The sequence below is a fragment of the Zonotrichia leucophrys genome, chromosome 1 (assembly GCF_028769735.1).
Source record: "Zonotrichia leucophrys gambelii isolate GWCS_2022_RI chromosome 1, RI_Zleu_2.0, whole genome shotgun sequence".
Classification (NCBI taxonomy): Eukaryota; Metazoa; Chordata; class Aves; order Passeriformes; family Passerellidae; genus Zonotrichia; species Zonotrichia leucophrys.
Window position 1 is genome coordinate 77,348,315 of NC_088169.1, and position 16,312 is coordinate 77,364,626.

At 35.0% G+C, this 16,312-nt stretch overlaps 1 protein-coding gene across 2 annotated transcripts in view; it reads right to left on the bottom strand.

Moving 5' to 3' along the window:
* CNTN5 (contactin 5) overlaps nucleotides 1-16,312 on the bottom strand; it is a 607,907-nt gene that overhangs the window by 221,041 nt on the left and 370,554 nt on the right. For both annotated transcript variants that reach the window (XM_064718603.1, XM_064718594.1), the window contains exons 4-5: nucleotides 10,713-10,931; nucleotides 2,811-2,934 (exon numbers count right to left, since the gene is read on the bottom strand). In XM_064718603.1, the coding sequence (XP_064574673.1) occupies nucleotides 2,811-2,934; nucleotides 10,713-10,931 (343 nt within the window). The remainder of the gene's footprint in view (nucleotides 1-2,810; nucleotides 2,935-10,712; nucleotides 10,932-16,312) is intronic.

Genomic DNA, 16,312 nt, shown 5'->3' on the forward strand with positions numbered 1-16,312 from the left:
TAAGTAAAAGAGTCCATGGAGGGTTTCACAATCAGTGAAAGCTGTGTAGTTAAGCGGCATCTCGGGAAATTCACCACCTGCTTGTAGCTCAGTAACTCGGCTGACCTGTGAGATCCCACAGGAAGTTTGTGAATGCCTGGATTCATCATCAAAGGGATTGCAGTTATTATCTTCATTGAACTACCCCTGACTTGTGATGTAAGGTATGATTTGCAGAAATGCTAAGCAAACAGAATCAGTTTATCTCAGGGAGTTATTCCCTAACACTACGTATCAAAATGCCTCAATGATTGAAAGTCAATAAATTAAAACCTGTTATTTCAAGGTAGAGTTTGGATAAGGAGAAACAAAGTTTTTTTAAAGGGGGAGCATCTGACGTGGTGTGAACATTCTCCATTCCATTAAAACAAAGTAATTTCCAAGAACAAAAAGAAAAAATTGTAAAGAGGTTATGAACACTGGGACACAAATTACATAGACTAAAGAAATGAATTTTAAAAAAGGCAGAGATAACTTAATATTGGAATTTTTGACTGCTCTAAGTGTTCTTTTAATATAAATTTGAATAAATACATACTGTGCTTTGGTTTTGGCCAAGAATAATTCTTAGCAGCACATGCACATGTAAATAAAGGTCCAGTGCAGCTGGCCAGGGCCTTTGGTAATGTGGTTAGGTAGTGACATACTCAAAAAACTTTGTATATCTATAGATCTTTTGAGGCTGAATACCCTCTACATTTGTCCTAAAGAATAGTATCTTCCTCGGAGAGTAATTTTTACTTCTTTCCCCTCCCTTTGAATGGTAGTGTGCATTGCAAATGCTGCCCAGATAAGAGGCAGCAGGAGAAGTTAAACTGTGATGCTGGAGTTTGGCCTTTTGAGTTTAATCTCTCCTTCCTGTTGCTTTCCCAAGCAACAGTTGAGAAAGTCTTCTTATGAGGCTGGTGACACCAATTAATCTCTGGAGAATTGAAAAAATGGATATCAAAAAACCATAAAGCATCTTAGGTTGGAAAAGATTTTAAAAGATTGTTTTCTCCAGCATTATATGGAAAATGGAGCCTAGAGAAAATGATTTTTGTTTGTTTGCATCCTAAAAGGCTTCAGTGAATTACTGAGGAGTATGAAACTTTCGTGCCTCTTGCCTTCTGCTTGTAGCTCCCTATGAAGAAAGAATCTTTATCGTCTTTGTAGTCACTCTTTAAAACATGCTGGAAGTCTGTATTTGTTGATTGCATTCTACTGGGAAAACGCAAAAAAATATGGTTGGATGAATAAAGAAAGGAGATGGCATAGGTTCTCCACAGACAAAATTTAGTCACCCTTTAAAACATACTGAAAATCTGTATTTGTTGACTGCATTCCACTGGGAATACACAAAAAATGGTTGGATGAAGAAAGAAAGGAGATGGCATAAGTTCTCCACAGACAAAATTTCTACAAGAATGATGAAGTTTTCGCGGACACTTGAATATAGGACTCTCTTCTTTTGGGGATCAATTTGTGCCTTTTTCCCCATAGTCACAGGCTATGTTTAATGGACCGACCACACTTTCACAACGTGTGGCACTAATCCCCTTTTTTTCTTTTTTTTCATGATCAAAAATCACCAGTAGGTAACAGAATTTACTCATGCAATGTCAACAAAGAAGAATGCAACATAGCTTTCATATTACATAGTGAGGAATTAATACTATTCTAGTTTGGAAAATTTCTGTATATTCATTCCTCATCCCATGTCACATGTTTTAGTCATGCCTGTGCTGTTGGGGGAGGAGGTGGCTTGTGTCATGCATCAGATCCATTTAATGAGTCCATATGTTGCAAAGAGGAAGATTGAATGGTTGTAATGTTAAGGATGGTACTGCTTCTGGATTTCTTCAAGTTATAGAAATGCAAGAGCTCTGATTCAAATATCTCTAAGGAAAATTCAACCAGAATTCTGAAGAATCCACGAGTCAAATAAGGGTAAAAGGCAAAAGACAAAAGGCAGAATTGATGATTGCCATCTATGATAAAACACAATAGGAGTCCTTATGTTCTCTTTGTAATTGAAGAATGATTCTATGAGAAAAGATGAAAGGTATGTGGGAAAAAATAACTAACCATATGTTCCCCCAGCCCTCTTACATCACTACTAATTTACATAAAATATGAGCAGAGACAGATATAGCAAATGGGTAAGGTGACTGCAACATTCTGCTACCTCCTGTAAGTGAGCACCATCAATAAACTGCACTCTGAGGCTCATAGATGTGTCATCAAAAGCCTGAATAATGGATAACTGTGGCCTACAAGCCTGTATGGAAAAATAAGCAACAGGTGATGGTTGCAGAGGAATAAAGTGGTAGGCTCGTGAGTGGAAAACAACCAGATTTGACGCAGCCATGGTATCTTGTAGTGCCAAGTCACGTCATTTAATGTGCATATGCTTTGCTGCCTTCCCTGTATGTTGGGATAGTACTTTGTAGCTTTATAGATGTTTAGAAATAAAAAAGAAACCCAAAGAATTAATTTTTTTTTGTCAGTTGTCGCAGACACAATTCAATAAACTGGACAAAAAGAGTCTCTCCGCATGGATAGAAATGATGCAGAGAGAATATTATTTGAAACTTAAAATATTGCTTTGCCTTAATCACTGTAATTTCTGCTTCTTGCTTATTCAGAATCAAAAAAAGCATTCAATCAGGAAAACTGCTAGTGTCAGAGAGCTTTTTCTGTTGTTTCTCACCAAAATACATTGATTCTCAGAGTAGGATTGCAGTGGCTAAAATTCTGAAAGCTAAAAAATAAAATTCTAAAACAGGTACCTGTATGTAGGAGTAGGATTTCCACGTGCTTGACAATTCAGAGACACTTTCTTTTCCTCAGAATCAGTTGGAAAAATCATATCATCTGGCTCTTGTACAAACACCGGCCCATAATCAACACTTTCTGTCAAAAAAATAAGTGCTACTGTTTAGGAAATCTCAAAAAATGCAAATGTGTTATAGATTTTATAATGTGAGATTAAAGTATGCATAATCATATTTGTTTTCCAAAGGTTCATGTTGCATTACTTTAGATGTTGTATTAAAAAGCAATTATTAAAAGGAAAAAAAAGACAAAGAAGAAATATAAAATATATTACTAAGTGAAGCATAAAACATATAGTATGATTTAAGTGGTTTTTATGCCTAAGAATGGATTTCTCATCAGATATATTTTGGCCTGAAATCTAGTGAGAAGCTCAAGAGACTTAAGAGGAATTAACTCTGCTTATAGGGAGCAAGGTAAACAAAAAATTTCCTACTGCTTGCAGCAGCTTATGTCACAGAAAACTGATACATAATATTCCCTCCTCTTTCCACAGAAAACTAATACACAATTCCCCTTCCTTACGTCAAGGAATGCTAAGAAAAATCACTTGGAAAATTAATGGCAGCAAATGGTGTCTGTTCTTAAATAATATATAGCAAAATCTGACATTTCATTTTCCTCCACTGTCTTGTCTAATTTTGGCATGTACCTTTAGCTTGATAAGAATTTACATTTCTGAACTAAAAATAGCTGTACGACCCATAGAACACATCTGTGATTCCAGTTCATTCATATTATGAAGTGAGAAGTGTAAGCCTTCAGAAAAGTAAAAGGTCACAAGCAGAGTATTCCTGTCATGTTGGTCTGAATGAATAAAATTCTCACTGTGTACCAGAAGCCTGTGGAATTTCAATATTTTTAGGCTTACTCCAGACGCATGGATAATTTAATCACATGGTGCTCTTCGTCTTTAAAGCACTAGCCTGTCTGCAGAGAGGTAGGGGCATTGTCCTGCTACTTGCAATGAAACATCTGAGAGCAGGGTTTTTTTCTGTGGGCTTTAGGGTTTCCTGTGTTCATGGGATCGATGTCCTCCCGTTCTTACTGAGGACAGCACACCTCATTAAGCATTTTATAAGGTCCTGCTGTATTTGTCCTACCAATAGCAGCTTGAAGTGAGAAAAGGTATACTTGAAGTCTTGGGGTTTGGTCACTCACCTGAAAATTATTTACTACATTGTTTTACCAACTCAACACAGCTTCAAACACATTATGGTTTCAGTTTTGGGAACTGCGACCTTTATCATACTAATTTAATACTTTATCATACTAATAATAACCTTTATCATATTATCTGAGGCTAACAGCCTCAGAAAGTCTGAGTAGACAGGAAAAGGTACATGGAGCTACAAGTCTTGGTACAGAAAAGAAAGACTTGGAGTCTGAAAAGGATGAGAATTGTGGGAGACATAGGTCATAGCATGTTAGTTTTGAGATTTGAAATTTCCATGTCTTTAAATTCTTCCATTTGGGGTTTCTCAACTCTCTTATCATACAGTAAAAAAAATGACATAAGACCCCATTATGCTTTTCAAGCTTTCTTTTTAGTGACTACACACTTATTATACACTTCAGTTTTGTCTTTTTACACTATTATTCAAATGCAGATTTTGAAAATACCTATATTTTCAGGTATGTGTGCTTCTGCTGGAATAGATTCAAATAATTAGCCTGTTGATTTGTAAAGTCAGCTAATAAAAGCAGAAGCAATTAGTAATATCTCTTTCCCATAATTTTCCAGCTTATTAGCCCTACTTGTAGGACGTTGTAAAGGAGTATGGATTGCTGTTTTGCATATTTATAATAATGTGTAGGTACATTGCTTTGCTGGGGTTTATTTGCAGAAATCTGTGTTCTGGAACAAATATCTGCATATTAAAAAGAGCCCCAAAAAAACCTCACAAACAAATCAATCACAATAAGGGACTTCTGATAAGTACTTATATTACTGAAGACAAAAGAACTCCAGTAATGGATTTTGAGAAGTACATCTTAAAATGCCATGAGAGAAATGGATTCAGCTGGCAAAACTTATTTCAATAAAGGGAAATGTTGGTACAAACACAGTGTGGTGATTTTTTATCATTTGGTCACTTCTTGCATTGCACAAAAGAAAACACTAATGTATGTCGGTGAAAGTAAACAGAACTGACATTGAGCTAGAGTTTAGCAAAACCGAAAATTAATTAGGGATAACAAATTTAAACAATGTCTTTAGATTTAGGTATTATTTCATGCAGATTAGTAGGCATATGGATAGGGTGAATATTAATGAAGATTAATGATTTTGTCTTCTCCCTAGGAGGGACTCTGGAGATAAAATATGATATCACAGTCTAGGACTGCTGGGAAGAAAAGAAAAAGATGCAAGGCTAGGTGCAGGACCAGACCATGGCACACTCTTGCCCTCTCCCTAAGCTACTCGGACAGAGATTTCTGCAGCTTTTGACTCAGCCATCAACCTTAGGACAAGGAAACAGCCCCAGCCTGCAGCACACCATGGTCCCACAGACAGCTGGAAACTCCCCTCAAGCCACAGAGAGGGGAGCAACCCAAGCCCTCTGTGTGGCTTTGGAATAAAACTTTCTGATTCATGAACCATTGCCTGGCTCTTCTGCTTTGTGTGGTCTTTTTGGGGAAATATCCCTGGTCTCATCCTTATTGCCCTCATTTTCATATTCTGTTTATGTATATATCTTTGTATACATGGATATATAAGCTCATGTATGTTTTCTGATGCCTTCAGAGATCCAAAGACATCAGGTTTTTTTGCACCCATGTTTTTTTTTTTGCATCTATAGGTCACAGCTAACTGTGACCCATAGTCTTTAACAGGATAGTCCTTCATGACTGTGCACGGCAGGATTTGAGCTCAACATCTCATTTTTTCTTTCTAATTTATCAAGAACATAAAATTAAATGAATATTCAATATGCATGTTAGCATGCATATATTTCAATTTACTATTATAATGTCTCAAGGGAAATATTTCCATTCCTCATAGATGTTTTTATTAAACAAGATACAGAAAACTAGTTGTTTTAAGTGCTATGTTATTTAAGAACAGTGATTCACCACAGAGTCTTGGGAATACAGGTGTGCTCTGCAACCAGCAGTGCGGCAGCTATTTTGTGGTCCCCTCACAACTTTTAAGAAAGGCAAGGATATGGAAAACATTCAAGATATAAGAAAAATCCCTCTTTTAAATTCTTGAATATTCTTCAGAGCAGTTCTTCAATTTTCTTTGAGTGACAGTGTTTTTCTTACAGCACTTCTGCACATAAAACTTCTGGAACATGTGACTCCCTAGTACTAAGTATTTAAATCCTCATAGGAATGTAAACTAGAATCAGTATCCTGCAACTCAGACAGTAGTCAAAGTGTGTTTTTTCTCGCTCTTATCTACAGACATTCTTTCCTACTTTTATTCTCTCTCTCAGTTACTGATGAAGAAAAATAATCAGATGTTCTTTAGTTTTTCTTTCTGAGCAATGCAGATATCATTACAACAAACTGCTGATGAGAATAAAATTTCCTGTACTTTGAATCCTGTGGCAATTGAAATAGTGTAATTCCTAAACAGTTACTTTCTTGCCACCATTGTTGATAAAAATACAGGTCAATTAATACACTGAGAAAATTAATTAATTCCTGGAACCCTGGGAACACAGAAGTGGACAGGAAAAATATATGACCCTGTTCAAACTCCTGCATTGAATGTGCACGGACACTATTACTTTTAGTTGCATAATACTAAATGCTGTACTTCTAAAGAGGAAAAGAAATTAAGTTATTATAAATGTTTTCTTAAATAAGTACCCTCCAAGATACATGACTGGCCTAATCAGTCATGGAGCCATCTTCTCAATCTGAATTACTGATGGGAAGGAACAACAGACACATTGTGTGAGAGGATATGCTCAGGTAACCTTTGTATATGGGGAAGAAAGTATTCCTTCAGTCTCCTCCCCTTCTTCTGGTCGTGTCCCTTTAGAAGAACTTTTTACTGGACCAGGAATAATGTTTTCCTATTGCTCTATTTTTCATCCCCATGTTTCAAAGATTTCTTGAGCCCATGTAGAGATGGAAGAATTTTCTAAAGAAAAGCTACACAAGAAATATAAAATGATAGAACTTCTAAAGCAGCCTAAAATGAGGGACCACTAACCGACATTCCATCATAAAATACAGATGATTTTACTCTGCATACAGGGCCTATCCTGAAAAGTACCTACTAGACACAATGCAGACCAAACTACATCCCAATGACCTAGGTATTAATGTGTTCAGGACACACTAATAGGGTTGAAGAAATTGTTGTTGATAAGGCTATACATGTTGCTGGAATCTATATATAAGAAGAAGTAATTAAAATTAAGCAAAGCCGTTTCATTTCAGTTTGGTCCTACAAGTGGAAAGATTCTTTTTGGTATAGGTGGATCACACTATGATGCTAATGCTATCAACTTTGTTTTTGAATTTCTCTCTTTCCATTCTTGATTTTCAGCTTATGCTTGTATGAACTTCAGTCAGCTGATGGCTCAAATGGATCATCTGATTACCTTTATTATTATGGAACCACACAGGAAACCTGTTCAGTATATTCAGAAATATTTTTTATATATATTCACACTGATTTAAATGGAAACCTATTTCTTTCCCCCGATAAAAGTTAGAAGCTGGTTTTTTTTTTGTTTAAATACTGAAAAACTGTATTAACTTCAGTGTCAATACATATTTTACAGGTAGGTCCTATGATACAGTCTTTCACCTTTACCCCTAAGAAGTAAAAAAAATACTATTCATTCTAATATCACTATCATATGTCAAAATATTACATCTTTCAAAATTTCAATAAAATATAAAAGAAGCCTACAAATTCATCAAGGCAAAATACATTCCAGTTATTAAATCTCTGTGTAACATATTTTGAAATTAACAGAAGTTGCTGAAATTTACAATTATTTTGCATATATAGAAGCAGAGACATTATATATATATATATATGTATATATATATACACATACACATATGTATATTTGCAACATATGCATTTTTTCAGTTGTGACAGACTCTGTTTTTCCTTTTCTTGCAAAATGTGTCAAACTGAAGATGAAAGGACAAAGAGAGTCCTTATTCAAGGTTAAGTTCAATTATCTTTACTACAGCAATTCCAAAAGTTTTTGGAACAGTAAGAAAATATAAGAGTTTGCAGTTTTATGATTCTTCAAGAGTATTTAATGAATAATTCATACTTTTTATTCACATTTTTTAGTCATGACTTTACACATTGATACATAGTTTGAACAGAAGGACCACATTGCCTTAGCTGCATGTTTACGCTAAGTAATTCCAGATAATTTAAAATCAGCAGCGAGCTAGAGCACAGCTCTTTTAATTTAAGATATCAGGAAACACATGTTGAATTGAAAGTGCAAATGAAATAGCATCAAGTCAGTATAAAAGGATCCTTATTACAAGCCATGTCAGGTGTTTGAACATGTCTGCTGGGAAATAATTTGAGAAGTCACTTGAGAACTGGTATAATTCAGCAGCTAATAAAAGTATTCTTGGGTATTTTTTATGACAAACTTCACTCCTGAATTTATGCCATATATTAGACGTTTGAATTATGTAAATTCTACATTATAATAATCTAAAACATGTTTTATCTCTTCCTAAAAACGTCCTCTCACTTGAAGTTGTGGTGTCTTTTTACCACAGCTTGCTGTAACATTTCCTCATTTAGGAAGCCTTGGCTGGTAAACATGACCACTTAACTCTATCATCACATAGCAGTTTTAGGATGATAACTAAAATATCCTTACTTCAAGACCTGTAAAACTAAAATTAAAAAAAAAAAAATGCAAAAAAACACAAACAAACCCAAAAAAATACCTTTAGACTAAATCAACATCAAGAAATTTAGACATACAAGTGTAATGACAGATAATTGAAACAGTCACTTATTCTCATAATATTCTATATAAAATTCTCAGTTTCTAAATATCAAAGATATTTATTCAGGCATCAAGCTATTAACAGAAGTGAGAGAGGTTTAGAAAATAAGTTACATTCAGCTGCCATGACAGATGTGTTCAAGTCCTCTTAGATGATGCAGATTATCCTACTTGGTCACGTGCTGATCTTTTCTAAATACTGTCTCATACCTATGCTTGTGCTATGCAGGCACTTCAGTTGATCAAGGGCTTTTAAATATCATCAGGTGACTCAGATTTACCTATTTCTACAAGTGTCTACACAGCTGGATATAGCAAGATCTGTAAGCAAAATAAATCTCCTAGGGGAATTTTGTGTAGTCTTTAGAAGAATGGTATTCCTGTGTTCTTGTTTAAATACTCTGTTCATTAGGCCTTATGAGGTATGGCCCTTTTACAATTTTGTCCACAGTCAGTGGTTTTTCACTTGCTTCTGAGAAACTGATGAGTCTCAACTGCTGAGCTGCAATGCGGCCCCAGTGTTTTGAAGAGAGTCACAATTGCTGACCTAAATCATAGATCATATGTATGGTACAATGATCATCCCTGAGCTATGATCTCACTGTGCTTTCTGGAGATGTCCAGGATTTCTAGTTCTAGCTTGCACTATGTTATTCAAATAATCTGGGTTTTTTTGGTTTTTTTTGCTTTCTCCTTCAGTCTTTAGAAATTCATGCTATAAAAGATCAGGATAGCAAAGATCAGACTATAGTTCTAATAACGGACATTAAATTTAACCTGTTCTTAAAAGATTGTCAGGGAAGAGTTATCAGTGTCTGGTGAATGGGGAGAAGCTGAGTTCACTCTAGTCAGTGCTTAAATGAATATTACAGTGGAAGGACAAACGTAGAAACATGCCCCTATCCCAAAAGTGGTATCAAACAGAATTTATCTGCTGACAGGGTCAAATTGTTTCTTTTCTAGATCAAACTTTATTCAGGGAACATTTTTATGCTTGTATATTAGCCATTTTTCTACACAAACCACTTGCATACACCATTAATTTTTAATAAAAGCAAGACATTTTCTGAGGAAAAAAATAAGACTTTGTTGAGTCAAAAAGTAACCTGTTATCACACTCATGATATTGTGTGAATTTCATTGAACTGTACACTATTAATCACCATTCTTTCCTATTTTACATCCTTAGATGTAAATGAGGAATATATTTATGCTTATGTATCCTCTGATGTCTCCCTCCCTCTCCACCTCCCTCTCCTTCCTTCCTTTTTTTCTTTCTGGCTTTCTATCTTTTTTGACTGCAGTTCGGGTAATTATTGTCACTAAAGAAATGGAATTACAAATGTGGCTTCTTAAAATGTAACCAAACATGGGAAAATATGTATTGTTCCTATGAATTATTGCATCTAGAGGTGAATGACATCATATCACACCAGAAACTCTATCCAAGCATGCACATAAGTACATGCATGACACAGCTGACTACACAGAAGAGAATCTTTAGAGCAAAAGTAGTTTTATAAGGTTTATCCTTCATGTTTAATTTATATTACTGGCATTCATGATTAAATTAAAAGATTCCAAGGAGAAAAATTTGCTTAGATTTTATTACTAGACGAAATTGTGCTGTAATGGAGTTTCAAATCACTGGTTTGCTATTTTCATGTAGCAACACCTGCATAAAGCAATTCTGCATAGGAATCTATAAGAAAGGATATTTTAACTGGTGACTTTAAGGCTGTTCTGAAGAGCCTGAAGGAAAGCAGCTCATTTCTTCCTTGTGACATTTAATAAAATTCAAAATTCTGCCTGAGAAACACTGAAATAAGCTGACAAAAATACACTGATTTCGAAAAATATTTCCATGTTTTAGAGGGGAAAAGCTACACTTACCATCATGTTTGAAGGTCTCTGAGAAGTGGTAGAGGTTTGTTGGGGAGTGATAATGTTGTGTGGCTCCTCTCCAGCCTGGTGAAGATACACCTCCTAATGAAGGACTGCTTAATCGTGGTCTGTTCTTTGAATTAAATGAGGCTAAAGATGAACTACCAGATTTGATTCTTAGGATAGCAGCATATGATGTGGGGAGACCAGGAACAGCTTCTGAATAATCTGGAAAGAAATCCAAAAAACCAACAAGATATGAACACTCAATAGAGACTAAGTCTGTCACTTTGCAAAAGAACGTTTAGTTAAGCAGTAGAAAAGCAGAAAAGTTTTATCTATAAAAGGAGTGACAGAAACGTACCAGGCTTGATGAGAGACTCAGCTTCTGAAAAGAATTGGGTAGCAGCATGGAGCTCTAAGAAAATTTCCCTGCAGCTTCACCACAATATAGAAATCAGGTATTCACTAAATTTCTTACTTATGGAAGCGTGAGTTTTCAATGTTTTTAATTCCATTTATATGACTCTGTATTTCTATCTCATAGTGAAAAAGTGTCTGCCAGGCCACCATCTTTCCTTCACAGCCTTCCTTCCCTTTGTATGTGCAATGCAGAAACACTGACTGAAAATAAATGTGCTTCTCAATTAAACACTACTCTGCGAATCAAGCAGGCTAGCTAAACGGGCCAAGAGTATCTGTATGCACAAATGCCTTTCCCAAAAACATACATATGCTAAAGTCACCTCCTCTGCTGTCTCTTCAACTTCCTTTTTTTTGCCTTTTCTGACTCTATTTAAAATTTCAGTGCTTACAAATAAGAATAGTGCCCAAGTTTCGGTCCCTTTATGATGTCAAATATAAAAAAAATAAATTACATTACAATAGATTAAAAACTATAACTCAGGACCTGCAGGAACAAAGTGGGCAGAAGTATGCAACAATATTAAGGAGGTTAGAAGAACATTCAAAAATATATTCAGAGACCAGCAAAGGGATCCAGACTGCATATCCAATGCCTATGAAAAAACAGATCTTTTAGAGAACAATTGGAAGTGCCATGAAGAAAAAAAGATCACTGTTCTGTCATCTCTGCTGGTGATAAATATTTAAAAACCAGACATCCTTTTCACATTGGCATAGTATGTAACATTTGCCATTTTTAGGCTGTGACTCTCCTTTTTGTTTGCATATGTAACACAAAAAGCCACTCTAGTAAATAGGATTCAACAACACTTAAATACTCTTGACAACTTCTTTTTGCTGAAATATTTTGTGCAGGCAGTTTTATGAAATGAAGTTGTTCTATGCTGCCTTATCAAGTTAAGAAGACTGAAGTTCTTCTTCTGCTTAAAAATAACAAATGATTCTATAATTCTTTATTACCTAGCAGAGTGGGGAACACTAATTCTGCAGTGGTAGTCTCAGGGTTTGAAAGAAAAAAAGAATCTACAAGATCTCAGATGTTATGAATGCAAAGCACAATGGGAAGAAGGAGAAGGAAAGGATACAAAAGTCAGGTGACATGGCGAAAAGGTTCTGCAGTAATGATAGTGTTACATCATCTGTTTTCTGACCTTCTATGGTATAATCGCTTTGTTTGTCTGGGATTAGCCATCAGTGTGAAATTTCACCCTGACTCCAGTTGCTCTGTCAGGCTCATAGGGATGCTGTATTTGAGTAAAGTTTTCCTTGTAAAACATAACTGGAAATGGTTAATAAATTATACATAAGGAAATATTTCATGTTTTGTTTACTGAAAGTCTGTAGCCTGTGATCGTTACTGACAACTAAAGCAGAAAACACGCTTACCTGAAAACAAAACATACTTCCTAATTTGAACATTCATCTTCAGAGATTTAGAGTTCTGAACTGCCTAGTTACAGTGCCTTAATTAGAATATATTTTTATTGGAGTACTATTTACAGTAAAATTATTCCTTTAATTTGGTTTGGATTAGACTTCTGAGATTTGGGAGTATAAATTTATAGATTTCATTATTTAAGTATATAGTAGTTAAACTGCTGGAGAATTGATATTACTCTCTAATGTGCTTTTTTACTTTACCAGTCTACCCTAAAAATCCTTGAGAAATTTCATCAAAATTACTATGGGTAGTTCTCAAAATGCTGCTGCACTTGAGCTTCACTATGAAATTATGTTTTCCCTAGTCTCATTCTGAGAAATAAGTCCAGTATTTGGGATGAAACATCCAAAAGTTCCTTCAGCTGCATGACACAGATAAGGAAGATATAGGCCCAAATGGTAAGGATGTAAAGCAACTAGAAACCAGCCACAATAATATCAGTGATTTGGGTTAGCCTTCGTATTTCTTTGAAGTAGAGCTATGAGATTTATAGTAATTTTAACAGTGGTATGACACTTTTAAGATAGACTATTTCTTTTTAATTTTTTTAATGGATTTCCAACAGCAAACTGATATAGTTTTGGTAATTTTTAATGAATCTGTATGAATTCAATAAATTAATACTTCATCTCTTATTATTTCCATCACACACTGTTCTTCAGTCAGATTGATCAGAATCAAGACAACAAGGAAAACAACAGTGCCATAGGTAATAGACAGCCTGTCTTCCAATGATTACCAAGGGGTTTTCTTTGGTCTTAGAGAAAGCCATAAATATAAATGTCAAGATAATTTGAAAGAATTTTATTCCTGTAGTTTGTAATATCTATGTCAGATTAAATTCAGCTTTATTTCATGTATGCTGTTGTGGCAGGACAAAGCTTACTCTGAGGGAAAGGGGATCACAAGACAGCAAATGTTTACACAAGTTCCTTGGGTACAGTCCACAGGTGCAAATATAAACCCCAAATACTACCCTGTTATATTTTATGGTTTGTTTTTAAAGGCACAGCATAGCTCGATAAAGTTCAAATAATGGTACACAGTAATTTGACCAAAATGTATTCTTTCTTTAAAGAGAGAAAAGTAACAAGGAAAATTCACCCCAACATTTCTTTGAAAACTGTCTTTGTAACGTTTGAACTTTATAGAGAGTAAAGTATTCTGAATTTGGTGTGATGTTTTGTTTTCCTTTATTCCTTTTTTTTATAAGTGACTCCTGGTCAGTTACTAACTCATTGACATTTCTCAACTATCTAATTAAAATGTAGACTGTCTTATAATACTTGCAAATGTGACCTTCATTTGTGTATTTTTGCGAGCTAGCATGTTTAATCAAATGTCAGTAAGAATGATAACCCATTTTTTTCATTGTAACTTTTAATTACATTGTTTCAGTGCAAGTTTTCAGTCTTCTAAGCTTATGGAAATATGTGCATTCATTCTGTACAGTGGATTGTATCAGTGTTGCTCCTCATGTTTTTAAACAGACATATATTTTCTGCTCTGGTCTGTGCATGCACATTGGTTTCCTCTTAGACTGCTCAATGGCATGTTACTTGGCAATAACTTCAGAGAGGTGCAAAAATAGCAGAAATCGGTTGTTGATAAGGTGTTCATCCAGGTTATCTCCTATGAAAACTAGGATCACTACTGAAACACAGCAAAATGTGAATAAATAATACTTTTCTGATGAAATTGTAATAACTATAATAAAAAAGAACCCAAAGCAGACCCAGCAAAACCAAACAAAAACATACACAAAAAACCTTCAACCAAAAGCCAACAAACCAAACACACACACACAAAACCCCCCAGAACTAAGTGGAAGCCAGTAGATTTCTCAAAACTCGTTAGTTCATCTGATCCTCCTCTGTGTATTTCCTACTGTGGTGGTTTAGTTTATCTGAGACAGATTTTATTCTAAAGTTGATACTCTATCCCACTAATTACTGAAAACAATAGACAATGTAATATCATTGCATTTTCTATTGACATTATCTATTGACATTGCATTGTCAAAATCAACAATATCAAACAAACCATGCTATGGAAACTTTCTCTGGAGACCTAATTTTAAATATTTGCATTCTGGATGTCAGCATATAAGGTAGTGAGGCTGGGCTCACTTTACAGGCAGTAGAAACAAGGAGGAAAATGGCATGTGATATGGTAGGCAGTCTCAATAAATGGCTACTTCTTGCCGCAGAATGTAAAGGAGAGTAAAATGAATAGCTAAGATGTCAAAATTTCAATGTTTCAGATCTCAGTTGTCTTAGTCATAGAATTATAGACTCATAAATGTTGGAAAAAGCCTCCAAGACAACTGAGTCCAACATTTGACCTATCACAGAGCAACTAGACCATTGCACTAAGGCCTGAATCTAGTCATTTCTGGAACACCTCCAGAGACAGTGATTCCACCACCTCCCTGGGCAATGCATGCCAATGCTTAAGCACCTTTCCAGCAAAGAAATTCTTTGTGACGTGCAATCTTTCTGATGCAGCTTGTGGTTATGTCCTCTTGTCCTGTCACTAGCTGCCTGGGAGAAGTGGCTGACCCTGATTTTGTAGCAGCCTCCCTTCAGGTAGTTGCAGAGAGTGATAAGGTATGCCCAGAGCCTCCTTATCTCCAGTTCTCTTATCATAAATCAATCAAGCTTCACATTTACGTCTTTTCTGCTCAAAATATTTGATTCTTCTGCAAAGGAGTGAAAAATCAAGAAATTTGAATTGTTTTCCAAAGAAGCAGTGGGGATGGCTTAGAAGCTGGAAGTTCTCAAGGAAAATATGTTGGTGATCCTCATCAGCCCTTTTCACCACAGATATAATAGCATGAGAAAGGGAGAAAAGTTATGTATGCAAGGTGGTCTTTCTTCAGGGAAAAATATATTTTTTGCCAGGTCTTTCGCAAAAATAAGTAAACCATCAATCCAAAAATTGTTCTGTTGAGCTTTTCAGTAGTCCACTATTCAATGAAGATACATGATAATTTAACTTGAAAATCTGCAATAGCCTCTCACTTTATAGAATTTGTCTTTTTCTTAAAAATCTGGTCATACAAGGGATCAAATTTAAGAACATAGGATATTGTAGATAGATATGGGAAAAATAATTAGGGCTATGTTTTATTTTCCTTTAAAAAATCAAAGAGGAAATGATTTGAAGACTTAAAACATTGACTCAAAGATGGTAAAGAATATTTCCAGCGGCTATTAGCAATTGAATCAACATCATTGGAATATTATACTCTTAGAGCTAATTTAAATGTCATGAATTTTTATGAGGAATTATTTTGAATAATATAAAGATGCTTTTGTAGAGTTAGTCATTGCTTCCTTTCCTACTTGAAAAACAATCTATTTTTCATCTTACTTCCACTTCATCCTCATAATTCAGCAAATAGATTACTCAATATATGCCCAATTATTCCCACTTTTCCTCCAACATGTGACATACACCAGAGCAAACAAAATGTACTTTAATACTGAACACCTTCTGCTAGAGAATGCTTCTGACTGCAGTAGTACAAATAATAAAAGTAATAATATATTCCAATTATGTAACAGCATTTGTCCAAAGTAAAGTGGTTCAGAACTGAAAAAAGTGTTTTGAGTTTATTGTCATATTTTTTCTTTTGAAACACTTAATTTTGTCTCACTTAAAGCATGCTAATGTAATATACTGAATAAAATGAGCTAGGGTGTGTTTCTGCCATAGCATAGGCTTCAAACACAGCTGA